The sequence below is a fragment of the Callithrix jacchus genome, chromosome 1 (assembly GCF_049354715.1).
Source record: "Callithrix jacchus isolate 240 chromosome 1, calJac240_pri, whole genome shotgun sequence".
Lineage (NCBI taxonomy): Eukaryota > Metazoa > Chordata > Mammalia > Primates > Cebidae > Callithrix > Callithrix jacchus.
This window is the reverse complement of record NC_133502.1, coordinates 193,234,529-193,249,123: the sequence shown is the minus strand read 5'-3', so window position 1 is coordinate 193,249,123 and position 14,595 is coordinate 193,234,529. Positions and strand designations below refer to the sequence as shown.

At 46.7% G+C, this 14,595-nt stretch overlaps 1 protein-coding gene across 1 annotated transcript in view; it reads left to right on the top strand.

Moving 5' to 3' along the window:
- Positions 1-12,302, top strand: part of SNAP29 (synaptosome associated protein 29) — a 30,217-nt gene extending 17,915 nt beyond the window's left edge. Inside the window, exons 3-5 of the mRNA XM_002743567.7 lie at positions 2,855-2,940; positions 5,264-5,362; positions 9,132-12,302. Of these exons, the coding sequence (XP_002743613.1) occupies positions 2,855-2,940; positions 5,264-5,362; positions 9,132-9,289 (343 nt within the window). The 3' untranslated portion in view covers positions 9,290-12,302. The remainder of the gene's footprint in view (positions 1-2,854; positions 2,941-5,263; positions 5,363-9,131) is intronic.
- The last annotated feature ends 2,293 nt before the right edge of the window (positions 12,303-14,595 follow it).

Here is a 14,595-nt window from a genome sequence, read left to right as displayed (position 1 = left end):
GGAGAAACCCCATCTCTACTAAAAATACAAAATTAGCTGGGTGTGGTGGTGCATACCTGTAATCCCAACTACTCAGGAGGCTGAAGTAGGAGAATCGCTTGAACCTGGGAGGTGGAGGTTGCAGTCAGCCGAGATCATGCCACTGCCCTCCAGCCTGGGCAACAAGAGCAAAACTCCATCTTTAAAAAAAAAAAAAGGAGGGGGGCTGTTTGTTTTGCCTGGATTGCTGGGAGTAGCACTGTGCGAGGGCTAAAATTGCAAGTAACCATGGTTCCCAGCTTGGCTGGTGAAGTGGTCAGGCTGCTGTTGAGATGGAGAAGAGCAGGCTATTGGAGAGGCACAGCTCCTAGCTGGAGGCACCTGCCACACCTTGGAGGGCTCAGCAGGATGAGATCGAAACCATCCTGCCAACATGGTGAAACCCCATCTTTACTAAAAATAGAAAAATTAGGGCATCAGGCACAGTCTAAATGACTTTGAGTTGCAAGAGGTGTCCCTTTCTATAGCCAGTGTTAGGAAACTAGGCCATGGAGCAAAATCAAAGATATTTTATAGGGACTTACATGATGAGAAAAAAACATATTTTCACAACTTTTTGGTGACAAATTCAAAATATAAAAACAATAATAGGCTGGACACAGTGGCTCATGTCTGTAATCCCAGCACTTTTTGAGGCTGAGGCAGGAGGATCACTTCATTTCAAGGAGTTTAAGTCCAGCCTGGGCAACCTGGTGAGACCCATTACTTTTTTTTTTTTTTTTTTTTTTTTTTAAGACGGAGTTTCGCTCTTGTTACCCAGGCTGGAGTGCAATGGCGCGATCTCGGCTCACCGCACCCTCTGCCTCCTGGGTTCAGGCAATTCTCCTGCCTCAGCCTCCTGAGTAGCTGGGATTACAGGCACACGCCACCATGCCCAGCTAATTTTTTGTATTTTTAGTGGAGACGGGGTTTCACCATGTTGACCAGGATGGTCTCGATCTCTTGACCTCGTGATCCACCTGCCTCGGCCTCCCAAAGTGCTGGGATTACAGGCTTGAGCCACCACGCCCGGCCAAGACCCATTTCTACAAAAAGTTTTTAAAAATTAGACCCGGCACAGTGGCTCACACCTGTAATCCCAGCACTTTGGAAGGCCAAGTCAGGTGGCTCACTTGAGGTCAGGAGTTCAAGATTAGCTTGACCAATATGGTAAAACGCCATCTGTGCTAAAAATATAAAACATTCGCTGGGCATGGTGGCATGCATCTGTAATCCCAGCTACTCAGGAGGCTGAGGCAGAAGAATAGCTTGAACCCAGGAGGTGGAGGGTTGTAGTAAGTCGAGATCATGCCACTGCACTCCACCCTGGGTGACAGAGCAAGACTGTCTCAAAAATAAAAAAATTTTTTAATTGCCCTGGTGTGGTGACACAAACCTGTAATCCCAGCACTTTGGGAGGCTGAGGTGGGCGGATCACCTGAGGTCAGGAGTTTGAGACCAGCCTGGCCAACATGGTGAAACCTCGTCTCTACTAAAAATACAAAAATTAGCTGGGCATGGTGGCGGGTACCTGTAATTCCAGCTACCTGGGAGGCTGAGGCAGGAGAATTGCTTGAACATGGGAAGTGGAGGCTGCAGTAAGCCAAGATCACGCCACTGCACTCCAGCCTAGGTAACAGAGCGGGACTGTCTCAAAAAAAAAAAATTCACCAGGCAGGGTGGTAAGTGCTTGGTCTCAGCTACCTGGGAGGCTGAGATGGGAGGATCACTTGAGCCTAGGAGTTAGAGACTTCAGTTTTTGCGCTGCTGTACTCCCTATCTCAAACAACAACAAAAACAGTAATAGTTGAGTACAGTGTTTTGGTAATATAAGTGCACTCTTGAGAAGAATGAAACCCTTAAAATTCAAAATTCATCATCTGAGGTTCAGATGGTCATCTGTAAGGCCCTTATTTGCTCATGGTTATATAAAAACAGGTGAAATTTTGTTATGTGTATTTTACCACAATAAAAATAACTTGAGACTGGGTGCAGTGGCTCATGCCTGTAATCCCAACACTTTGAGAGTCCAAGTTGGGTGGATCACTTGAGATCAGGAGTTCAAGACCAGCCTGGCCACGATGGTGAAACCCTGTCTCTACTAAAAATACAGAAATTAGCCGGACATGGTGGTACGCACCTGTAATCCCAGCTATTTGGGAGGCTAAGGCAGGAGAATCACTTGAACGAGAGGCAGAGGTTGCAGTGAGCCAAGATCATGCCACTGCACTCCAGCCTGGGCAACAAAGCAAGACTCCATCTCAAAAAAGGAAAAAAAAAACTGGGAAATAATACAAAAACAAGAGGTGGGCCAGGAAAAAAAAAAAGAACTGGGAAATAATAAAAAACAGAGGTCGGCAGGTCATTCACTGTTTGCTGACCATGGTCTAAAGTACCCGTTTGGTTGTTTCATGTGCTTTTCATCTGCCTGGTCCTAGGAATCCTGGTTTCTCTGAGAGGGGGGGCCACCTAACTCAGTGCTACTTGATGCTGCAATGTCTCACTGTGTTGCCCAGGTCTCACACTCATGAGCTCAGGTAATTCTCCCACCTCAGTTTCCCAAAGGGCTGGGATTACAGGCATGAGACACCACACATACCTTAGTTGCCACACTTCTGAGGCAGGTGTTATCTAAGTCAGGGATATTCATAAGCTTACTGCACAACCAACTGTGCTCCTGGGAGAAGCTGTTGAAATCCTTACTTTGGTCAGAAGGAGTGTGGCACAGAGGAAGCATTTGATTTGTAGCACATAGGCATTATGTGAAAAGATTGGTAACACTGTCATAGGGGCTTTTCCTTTTTTAAAAGTTTTCTTTGTAAACTTTTATCCAAAGATTGAAAGAAGCCATAAGTGCAAGTAAAGAACAGGAGGCAAAGTACCAGGCCAGTCACCCAAACCTTAGAAAGCTGGATGATACAGGTGAGTGGAGATCTGTGTGCACACCCACTTTTGAATTCTTGGGGGAGACCTCTAGGTTTGGTGTTGGTCCTTGGGAGGCAGTGGCAACCTCTCTGGGGAGGTGGGCTGGGGCCCCAGCTGCTGGCATCACCCATGCTAGCCGAACGGCCTTAGGGACCCAGCATGCTCTCGGGGACCTGGGGGTGTGCGTTATGGTGGGGCACCTCCCTCCTTCACTCCCTCCATAGAGGGGAAAATAAGGAAGTGGGGGCCTGCATTTGATTGAAAATGAGCCTGCCCAGCCTTGGGAGGTAGCACATGCCTGTAATCCCAGCACTTTGGGAGGCCGAGGCAGATGGATCACCTGAGGTCAGGAGTTCACAACTAGCCTGACTAACATGATAAAATCCCATCTCTACTAAATACAAAAAAAATTAACTGGGCATGATGGCACATGCATGTAATCCAAGCTACCTGGGAGGCTGAGACAGGAGAATCACTTGTACCTGGGAGGCGGAGGTTGCAGTGAGCCAAGATTGCGCCATTGGACTCCAGCCTGGGCAACAAGAGTGAAACTCCATCTCAAAAAATAAAAAAGAAAATGAGCCTGCCCACCATCGGTTCCTGCCTTGTGTTGCTCTGAGTTGTTCCAGCTGTTCCAGCAGTAAAAAGCCGACTACAGAAAAACCCCTTTGGTAAATAGAATAATGGTCGCCCCAAAAGTTGTCCACGTCCTAATCCCCAATCTCATGAGTGTGTTAGATTATATGGCAAAGGGGGAATTACAGTTGCAGATGGAGTTATAACTGCTAATCAACAAGATGGGAAGATTATCCTGTTTTGTCCAGTTGGGTCCATTGTCATCACAAAGGTCATTTTTAAGTGAAAAGGGAAACAGAAGAGAGAGAGGCCGAGTCAGAGATCTGAAGATGCTGCTGGTCTTAAAGATGGAGACAGGGGCCACTTACCAAGGTACGAAGGTAAGTGAAACTGCAAAAGGCAAGGAATTAGATTCTTCCCAAGAGCCCCAGAAGGAGTGCAACCCTGAGGACACCCTGACTCAGCCCAGTGTGACCCATGTTGGACTTCCAACCTCCAGAACCGAAAGACAAGTTTGTGGTCATTTGTCACAACATCAGTGAGGGACTAATACAGCCTTCAGCCCAGGCAGGAGGAGCAGCAGCCACATGAACAAGATGTGCAAGACAGTGAGTGTTGATTGAATTATCCCACTTGTATCAAGTGATAAGCCCAGAAACATTCCTTATCTGAAAAGGAATTTAAGACTCCTGGGGCCTCCTCCAAAGGCCCCCCAAAAGCCAGGTACATTGAAATTGGTGTTGGAAACCAAAGGTTTACTTTGCTGCCTTCAAGAAAACAACACACCTTGAAAACTCTGGAACCTACCATGGTTGTGGTTGATGCAGCTGAGGAGAGATCAGATGGAGGAAGAGCTGGGAGCAGGAGAGACTGACATCATCAGCACAGTTCAGTCTGGAAATGCAAGTGGAGGAAGTGAGTGTAAATTGAAAGGCAAGGGCTGGGAAAACCCGCCTCATCATACCCTGGAGAAGTGCTGTAGGACACTTCACCCAAGACACAATTTTAAGGAATTAAAGAGAGTTTTCATTTGTGTGGTATATATTAACCTGAAAGACTGAAAAAAAAAATTGACACAGTTTGCAGAATGGTTTCAGTTGGTTGATGCTGGAGGAAATATGCAAAGTCTAGAAAGTGACATTTCCCCAAAAGAGATAACTGGGATGATAGGGCTTTTCTGTGTGCATTTAGAAACTAAAGTTCATTCAAGCTGAGAAAGATAATTTTAGTAAAGAAGAAAATGAAGTTCAAGGAAGATTTCTCGGGGCAAGTGTGGGTTAACATTTCTTTTTTGCTTGTTTCAAGTGAAAAGATAGCGTAGAAATTTAGAAAAAAACAAAATTACCCATACTTCCATTTCTATAACGTAACAATTAGTATTTTTAGACCTTGTCCACAGCCTATGTAGTTTTGTGTTATTGCAGTTCCACTGGTATATCATCACTTGTGTGACTCTCTTTCCTGAGCTTGTGCACCAGTGTCTGAGTAGGTGACCCTTAGGTTGAGGGTCTTTGATCTCCCAAGGACTAAGGGAAAGCAGTAACCCTCCCTTGCCCTGTGGAAGCGTCTCTCCTTCTGACCCATGAGCCTGCCCCGTGCTCCTCCGTCATCCGTCTGGATGGCCTCAGAACCAACCCCCTCGTTCCTTCCACCCATTTTTCAGATGAAATTGTTTTGGGTATATGAAACAGCATTTGAAGAAATGTCAAGTAACTGCTCTCATGGTGTTTGCTTCTAAACTTAGACCCTATCCCTAGAGGGGCTGGTTCTGCTGTGAATACTGATGCTTACCCGAAGAACCCACACCTTCGAGCCTATCACCAGAAGATCGACAGCAACCTAGGTAAGACTGAGCACCACACCAGCTTCTGTAAGCCACTGTCCTTCAGGCAGCTCTCACCAAGCACAGCCCCTGCATCAGGAGCCTATAGCTTCAGCTCCCTCACCACACATCACATCCCACACTAAGCCAGGTCCATTTTGCCACTTCACTGTCTCTGGAATCTGTCCACTTCTCACCATTTCCTACTTCCAGCCCAACTGAGCCGTCCTTACCTCTCTTTCATGATAGCACCCAGGGACCCAGGAGTCCCTGAGAGGCCATCGAGTGTAGCCTGGACATGACCGCTCACTCCATTTTTCCCATTGGCCACTCAGAGCCCTGTTTTCCTCTTCTGTGAAACGGGATGCCTCTGAGAACAATGGGACAATTACCTGAGCCAGAAAGTGCCTGGCATGGTAAAAGTTAGCACTAGTGTTGCAATTGGCACTTTGGTGACACAGCCTCCAGCATGATGTTTCAAAACAGAAGCGAGTGCAGGGGGCTGGGCGCGGTAGCTCATGCTTGTAATCCCAGCACTTTGGGAGGCCTAGGCGAGTGGATTGCCTGAGGTCAGGAGTTCAAGATCAGCCTGATCAACATGTGAAACCCCATCTCTACTAAAAAGATAGACATTAGCCGGATGTGGTGACAGGTGCCTGTAATCCCAGCTACTCGGGAGGCTGAGGCGGGAGAATCGCTAGAGCCTGGGAGGTGGAGGTTGCAGTGAGCTGAGATTGCACCATTGCACTCTGGCCTGGACAACAAGAGTGAAACTTGGTCTCAAAAAAAAAATTAAAAGGGAGTGAGGGGGTATATTCTTCCAGAACTCTCTCATGGAACCCACACACACTCACCATGCAGTCCAGGCTCTCTCTGCCTGCCCTAGTACCTTCTGCCCTCATCACCTGCAAGCTCATGTGAGATTTCTGATATGAGTTCTTTCTGCCTCGTGACCCTTATCTGCCTGGAGTGGCCTCCTCCGACTCTGCAGGCTGGCTCCTTCTCCTGTCAGTCTTGCATTAGTGTGGCGTCCTCTCCCCATCTCTTGGGGCCCTTGTGTTTCTAGGGGGCTGCCCTGGTCATTTGTGATTGTGTATCTGCTGGTTTGCCTGCTGTCTTCCCAACCAGACTGCAGATTCCAGGCAGCATGGGAGTGTTTCCATTTTGTCACTACTTTGTACCTGGGGCCCAGCAGGCAAGCACTTAGTGATTATTTTTTGTTTTGTTGTTGCTGGTGTTTTGTTTCGTTTTTTGAGATGGAGTTTTGCTCTTGTTGCCCAGGCTGGAGTGCAATGGCAGAATCTAGCTCACAGCAACCTCTACCTCCTGGGTTCAAGTGATTTTCCTGCCTCAGCCTCCCGAGTAGCTGGGATTACAGGCATATGCCACCACGCCCAGCTCATTTTGTATTTTTAGTAGAGACAGGGTTTCTCCGGGTTGGTCAGGCTGGTCTCAAAATCCCGACCTCAGTCCCGCCTCGGCCTCCCAAAGTGCTGGGACTGTAGGCATGAGCCATCGGACCTGGCCAGTGATTATTTATTGGAGAAGTCAGTAATTTAAGTAGGTACTGGCTTGTGGGCAGTTCCGTGTCTTTGTTCTAGGTAGTGTCTCAGACTTGCTGCCTCCTCTTACCGCTGCTCCATTAACAGAAATCTCCCCCATGGTTACCTGGGTCACCCTGTTAGTCTCCCAGCCCCTGTTTGGAGCTGGCAAAGTGAAGAGGAGAAATAATAAGATTCCCACCCCCACCCCCACCCCCCGCCCACTGCTGTAAAGATATCTAGTGGGAGGCAAAACTGAAACTCATGAAGATGCACATGGAGTGTCTACGCACAGGCTTGCTCCTGCTCACTCTCTGGGAAGCCCCAGACAGCCGCCGCCTCCTTCTGTTTCCTGGACTCTGTTCTCCAGAGCCAAAGACTTCTCCGAGGTAGAAGGTGTGTCTACCCAGATCTGACTACTCCAGAGAAACCCAGAGAGGCTTGAAAGCCCTTTGTCCTTCACCAGGAGAAAGGGAGTGGTTAGAGCAGGTGGTATGGTTGGTGCCTGCTGGCAGGAAGTGGGAGAAGGGACATTGATGAAGGATACTGAATTCCAGGAGACAGGACAAAAAGCTAAGTACTGCCCGCCACTAGGGGTCTAAGGGTGCACAATTGGCACTATGGACTTGCAGCTGGGCAGGTCCTGGCAGGACGAAGTCTAGAGTAGGAGGTAGGCCAGGGCAGAAGGGCGGGTGGCTGGTTCAGAGCTTGGCCCTCCAGCCCTGCTGACACAGGTCAGGCCAGCCACTCTGGTGGGGCAGGGGGTGTTGCTTTTGCTCACACTCTTCCCATCTTAACACACCCTCCCTGCTATTTCTGGAACTCAGGCAGGCTCTTGACTCCAGTGCCCTTGCCTGGTTGCTTTACATTATCACACATTTTATCTTAGCCTCACTGTTTGCTTATCCTTTGCTGCCCTGGCTGCCAGTGAGCTTCCTCCTGAGGTCTGAGGCAACCACAGGCTCTACTCCATGGAGCATGAGGCCATGAGTTTCAGTAAGCTCCAGAAGCAAAGAGCTGAAGACTATCTTTTTTTTTTTTTCTTTCAATTTTTAAATTATACTGTTTTTCTCTTTCTTTTCTTTTTTATTGTTGCTTAGGCCAGTCTCCAACTCCTGGGCTCAAGCAATCCTCCCACCTCAGCCTCCCAGAATACTGGGATTACAGGCATGAGCCACTGTGCCTGACCTGAAGATTATCTTTTTATTTTTTTATTTCTTTTTGAGATAGAGTTTCACTCTGTTGCCCAGGCTGGAGTGCAGTGGCCCAATCTCAGCTCACTGAAGGCTCTACCTCCCAGGTTCAAGCAATTCTCATGCCTCACCCTCCCAAGTAGCTGGGATTACTGGCATGCACCATCATACCCAGATAATTTTTGTATTTTTAGTAGAGATGAGGTTTCACCATGTTGGCCAGGCTGGTCTCAAACTCCTGATCTCAAGTGATCTGCCTGCCTCGGCCTTCCAAAGTGCTGGAATTACAGGCGTGAGCCACCGCACCTGGCCTATCTTTTTATTTTATTTTTTAAATGGACTCTTGCTCTGTTGTCTAGGCTGGAGAGCAGTGCGTTGATTTCAGCTCACTTGCAACTTTCTCCTCCCAAGTTCAAGTGATTCTCCTGCCTCAGCCTCCTGGGTAGCTGGGAATACAGGCATGTACTACCACACACAGCTAATTTTTGTATTTTTTAATAAAGACAAGGTTTCACCATTGTTGGCCAGGCTGGTCTTGAACTCTCGATGTCAAGTAGTCCACCCACTGGGGCCTCCGAAAGTGTGAGGATTACAGGTGTGAGCTACCGCATACAGCCTGAAGACTACCTTTTTAAAAAAAACTCATTTCACTTAGATGTGTGGTGCCAATGCTAGGCATTTGTTTATCCTGACCTTTTTTCGCTTAGTGTTTTATATTTCATCTTGCAAATAAGAAGGCTTACAAAGCACCACCACTTCTCCCTCCCCTCTGGCTCTTTCCTGGCTGCTGTTCTTAGAAAAAAGGCAGAAAGCAGCCCTGGGCATGTCTCCCTACCCCAGCGTGCACAAACACACAGTCACAAACCTGGGAAAAAGGCTTTTCTATTTACCCTGATATAATCAGTTAAGTCAAGACTCATCTCTGCAGTAAGTGCAGTCCCACCAGGCGACAGATTCCTCGGCATGTCTCTCCTCCTTACCCACACCATCAGGAAGCATTTGCATGTGCTGAGACTGTGTTTGCTCAGGCCTGCGTATCATTTCCTTCCCCAACAGATGAGCTGTCCATGGGATTGGGCCGTCTGAAGGACATAGCCCTGGGGATCCAGACGGAAATTGAGGAGCAAGATGACATTCTTGACCGGCTGACAACCAAAGTGGACAAGTTAGATGTCAACATAAAAAGTACAGAAAGAAAAGTTCGACAACTCTGAAGACAGATGGATTTCCACTGTTGTGATGAAAAAGATTTGAAAGATCTTTTTTTGAACTTCCAAGAAATTTCATTTACTGTTTTAGTATGTAAATTAATGTGTGTTTGCAAATGTTAGAGTAGATCTTAAGACATTTTGCGGTTATAAGGAAGTGTTTGTTCCACATTTTCCTAGGGTTAACACCTCGACAATTTCTTCCAGCAAAATGCTTAGAGTTTCAGTCTGAGCACAATAGCCTGGCCCTGCATATCTTGGGTATTTGATTACCAGATGGGAATAAGAAGAGTTGCATTTCTCACTTTAATGAGCGTATGGAAAGATGCAGATGGAATTTCAGTCTTACAGCCACGAGCCTCTATTTCTTATTCCTAAGCCTTACTATGAGTCAGAGTGTTAAGGGGGCACGTGAGCCAGTCATTTGGTAGAGGAAGGTCCTTCCCACACCTTTGTTTAGGAGTCGTCATTCACACACATGTACACATACAGTCATACACACACACACACACTCTGTCCAAACACGTCTTATTCTTTCATCTCCTGGAAAGGATCAGTATTAGAATGGGAAATGGAGTGTGTTATGTTCTTTGCTCTCGTTGGCAGATGTCCCCACTTCCCTCCAGCCTCCAATCCTTGGCATGCGTGTTAGTAGAGACCAGTGCTACTCACTGTGACTCCTAGAAATGTGCAGGGAATTGGCTGAGCCCCTCTTCCCCATGTGCTCTCATCTGGAACTCTCCTGTGATTGGGAACAGGTCTTCCACTGGCTCGAGGCTGCCAGGCTGTGACCGGCAGGGGCACCCAAAAGAGTATGTGGGAATGGAGTGTCACACAGATGTGGCTGTGCAGTAGTCTTCCTCCACCCCTCTGAGAATCACCATTAGGCAGGCCTCAGTAGGACAAAATGTTTATTTAGTACCTGGGGTCTCCAGCACTCCCACCCACTCTTCTGCACTTTTTGCAAGGTAACTTGAATCATCACTTATTTCTCTGCCACCCAGTTTTAGGACTGGAACTCTACAAATGATGCTGACTTTGTATAGAAGGATTTGGCTAAGGGGGGAAAAGGCCCAGATACCATTTTAACTGGCCCAGTTCATTTTCTCCTATCGTTTTACAAAAGGAATCATTTAGAAACATCAATTAAAATTAATTTCTTTGTTAGTACATCTAACAAAATAGTTGGAGCCACAGGCCCTTGTCTTTTTAAAAAACAAAATACTTTGAAGATGGTGAAAGCGACTGATTTTAATAATGAGATAGGTCACTGTTAAAAATAACAGTGCCTTTGACCTTAAAACATGGTACTGGCCCATGTGACCTGTGCCATTTCCCAGTACTTTACAGTCTGCAGCCTGTAAACAGTGGTGCCTCAAAGCAAAGGAGAGCTCTGTAAGTGCTGCAACAGCACATTCATTTCTACGTAGCAATGTGTTTATAAAAGTTTTCATCCCAGGCCAGGTGTGCTGGCTCACACCTGTAATCCCAGCACTTTGGGAGGCCAAAGTGGGTGGATCAGGAGTTCAGGACCAGCCTGGCCAAGATGGTGAAACCCTGTCTCTACTAAAAATACAAAAATTAGCCAGGCATGGTGGCAGGAGAACTGCTTGAATCTGTGAGCCAAGATCATGCCACTGTACTCCAGCCTGGGCGATGGAGTGAGACTCCATCTCAAATAAGTAAATAAATAAAGTTTCCATTCCATAATGCATGACCTTCCTAAAAATATCCACAACCTCTATAGGCAAGCAGAGCTTTATGTGCTACAAACCGGTCACATTCCAGCCACCTCAGGGATTCTGATCCATGTCATTAACCCTCCCAGGGTGTGAAGGCTTGGTGCTTATCAAACTAGACGTTTGTTTACTAGATGAGCTCGGCATTATTATTCTCTCAATAACTGGTAAGAGGGAAATTTTAAACATAATACTTAACTCAAAACTATTTCATGAGGCTTTCAGCAAAAAGGCTGCTCAAAAGCATGAATCCAGGAAGCAGAGCAAAAGGCTTTTGTGCAGTTCCACTTATTGTAATTGTTTCCGGTTCTTTCCTCCAACACCTTCCATGTATGTCGTAACTGTTTCTCTTTATCACCATCAGGCAGACTCGTGGAGATTAGTCATTATACCTCAGACCTAAGCTAATTATTTAAAATAGATACACGTAAAGGCCACTGCCAGACATTCTCAGCAGTCTTCCACTTGCATAATGAAATGAGTGATTCAACTGACTTGAAGCATAATAACATCTTATTTTATGCACCTTCCCTATCTTGCTGGACTGATGAAGCCAGTCACCCCCCGTTCTCTGTTTTTTTTTTTTTTCACCCCAAGTATATGGAAGGAGAACTGCCTTCACTTTTTTGGAAATTTGTCTTCCTCTGACATTTTAGGGGCATTTTGTCCTGTTCTTATTCAGACCCTCTTGTTCTATGGCCTGTGCTGAGGGACTGCCCCTAAGCTACAGGACTGCCACCTGGTCCTTTCTGCCACCTCTTCCCCACTGCCATGCCCAGGAAGGCCTGGTTGCTGATGCTACGTTATAAATGAGTTACTTGCATTTTCATAGAGAATGAAGACATAAGACAGCTCCAGAATCTTTTCACATGATGATTGGGATCAACAAAAAAATGCTACGCTCTAGACTAGATACATATGGAGACAAGCAAAGGTGCTAGGGCTGGGATGACTGGATGGAATTTGGTACTGCAGACGAAACCAGTTAATTCATCCTTCTTGCCAGATCGGGTCTGTAAGACAGATTTTGATTTCCACAGTTGAGCTGGAAACAAACTGTGCCTTCAAAAAAAAAAAAAAAAAGTATTTCTAACTTAAGGTTGATTATGTGTTAAGTGTGCTACTAACAAAAAATAGTGCACTCTCCTTCAAGGAAGTTTTCTAACATCTAATTTGTAACTTAGTGGAATTGCCTTGTGGATATCTTTTTTGCATTCTGTAGGAAAGAAAATCTGGATTTAACTCAGGTTGCAAGAAATAAAAATGTCAGTGCATTTAAATTTCTCTATCCTCTTTTTGTGAATATGTAATTTTAATTGTACACTACATCAATTTAATAATCTTATACTTTGCCCACATAGGCCTTTTCTACAGAATATTTAAAGTTAAAATGCTATTGAGCATCTTTAGCTCTGATGAATCTGATGTCTTGTGTACAAAATGATGAGCTGGGGTCAGGGCATGGTGGCTCACGCCAATAATATCAGTGCTTTGGGAAGCCGAGGCGGGAGAATCACTTGAGGCCAGGAGTTTAAGACCAGTCTGAACAACATAGTGAGACTTCATCTCTACAAAATTTTTTTTTTTTTTTTTTTTTTTTGAGACGGAGTTTCGCTCTTGTTACCCAGGCTGGAGTGCAATGGCACGATCTCAGCTCACTGCAATCTCCACCTCCTGGATTCAGGCAATTCTCCTGCCTCAGCCTCCTGAGTAGCTGGGATTACAGGCACACACCACCATGCCCAGCTAATTTTTTGTATTTTTAGTAGAGATGGGGTTTCACCATGTTGACCGGGATGGTCTCAATCTCTTGACCTCGTGATCCACCTGCCTCGGCCTCCCAAAGTGATGGGATTACAGGCGTGAGCCATTGCGCCCGGCCAGAAATTTTTTTTAAATACTTGGGCCTCGGCCGGGCGCGGTGGCTCACGCCTATGATCCCAGCACTTTGGGAGGCCAAGGCGGGTGGATCACGAGGTCAAGAGATCGAGACCAACCTGGTCAACATGGTGAAACCCCGTCTCTACTAAAAATACAAAAAATTAGCTGGGCATGGTGGCGCGTGCCTATAATCCCAGCTACTCAGGAGGCTGAGGCAGGAGAATTGCCTGAGCCCAGGAGGCGGAGGTTGCAGTGAGCCGAGATCGTGCCATTGCACTCCAGCCTGGGTAACAAGAGCGAAACTCCGTCTCAAAAAAAAAAAAAAAAAAAAATACTTGGGCCTCTAGTCACAGGTACTTTGGAGGCTAAGGTGGGAGAATTGCTTAAGCTCAGGAATTCGAGGCTGCAGTGAGTTATGATCATGCCACTGCACTCCAGCCTGGGCAACAGAGTGTGACCCTGTCTCTAAAAAATAATAAAATGATGAGCTAAGTTCAAGACCAGCCTGGCCAACATGGTGAAACCCCCTCTCTATTAAAAATATAAAAATTAGCCGGGAATAGTGGCATGCACCTGTAGTCCCAGCTATTCAGGAGACTGAGGCACGAGAATAACTTGAACCCCGGAGGTGGAGGTTGCAGTGAGCCGAGATTGCACCATGTACTCCAGCCTGGGCAACAGAGCAAAATTCCATCTCAAAAAAAAAATTGAGCTAGCCATTAAAAGTGCTCATTGGCCGGGTGCAGTGGCTCACACCTATAATCCCAGCACTTTGGGAGGCCGAGGCAAGTGGATCACAAGGTCAAGAGATCGAGACCATCCTGGTCAACATGGTGAGACCCCGTCTCTACTAAAATTACAAAAATCAGCTGGGCGTGGTGGCGCAGCCTGTAGTCCCAGCTACTCGGGAGGCTGAGGCAGGAGAATTGCCTGAACCCAGGAGGCAGAGGTTTCGGTGAGCCGAGATTGTGCCATTGCACTCCAGCCTGGGTAACAAGAGCGAAACTCCATCTCAAAAAAAAAAAAGTGCTCATTATGTGGGGATGGGATGAGGTCTTTAGTTAGAAGTCTGTTTCAGAAAGCACTTTTCCTCCAGGCCTTCAACTCAACAAATAACCATATTCCTTCAAATTTTATGAACCACCTTCCATTCTGAAACCCTCTCATCAGTTTTCCAGTCTGTCTCCTAGCTCCCCACCTGCTCTGCAGCACTGTCTAGACCAGGGCTCAGCAAATTTCTATCAAGGGCCAGAGTTAGTGTTTTAGGCTTACAGGCCAAACCATGTCTGTTGCTACTGCTCAGCTCTGCCATTGTTGCATAAAAGCAGCCAGGGTCTGAGCATGGTGGCTCACGCCTGTAATCCCAGTACGTTGGGAGGCTGAGGCAGGTGGATCACCTGAGGTCAGGAGTTCAAGACCAGTCTGACCAACATGGTGAAATTTTTGTCTTAAAAATACAAAACTTAGCCGGGCATGGTTGTGCATGCCTGTAATCCCAGCTACTTGGGAGGCTGAGGCTGGAGAATCTCTGAACCCAGGAGGTGGAGGTTGTACTGAGCCAGGATCATGCCATTGCACTCCAGCCTGGACAACAAGAGTGAAACTCCATCTCAAAAAAAAAAAAAGAAAACAGGCCAGGCACAGTGGCCTCCTGTAATCCCAGCACTTTGGGAGGCCGAGGCGGGCAGATCA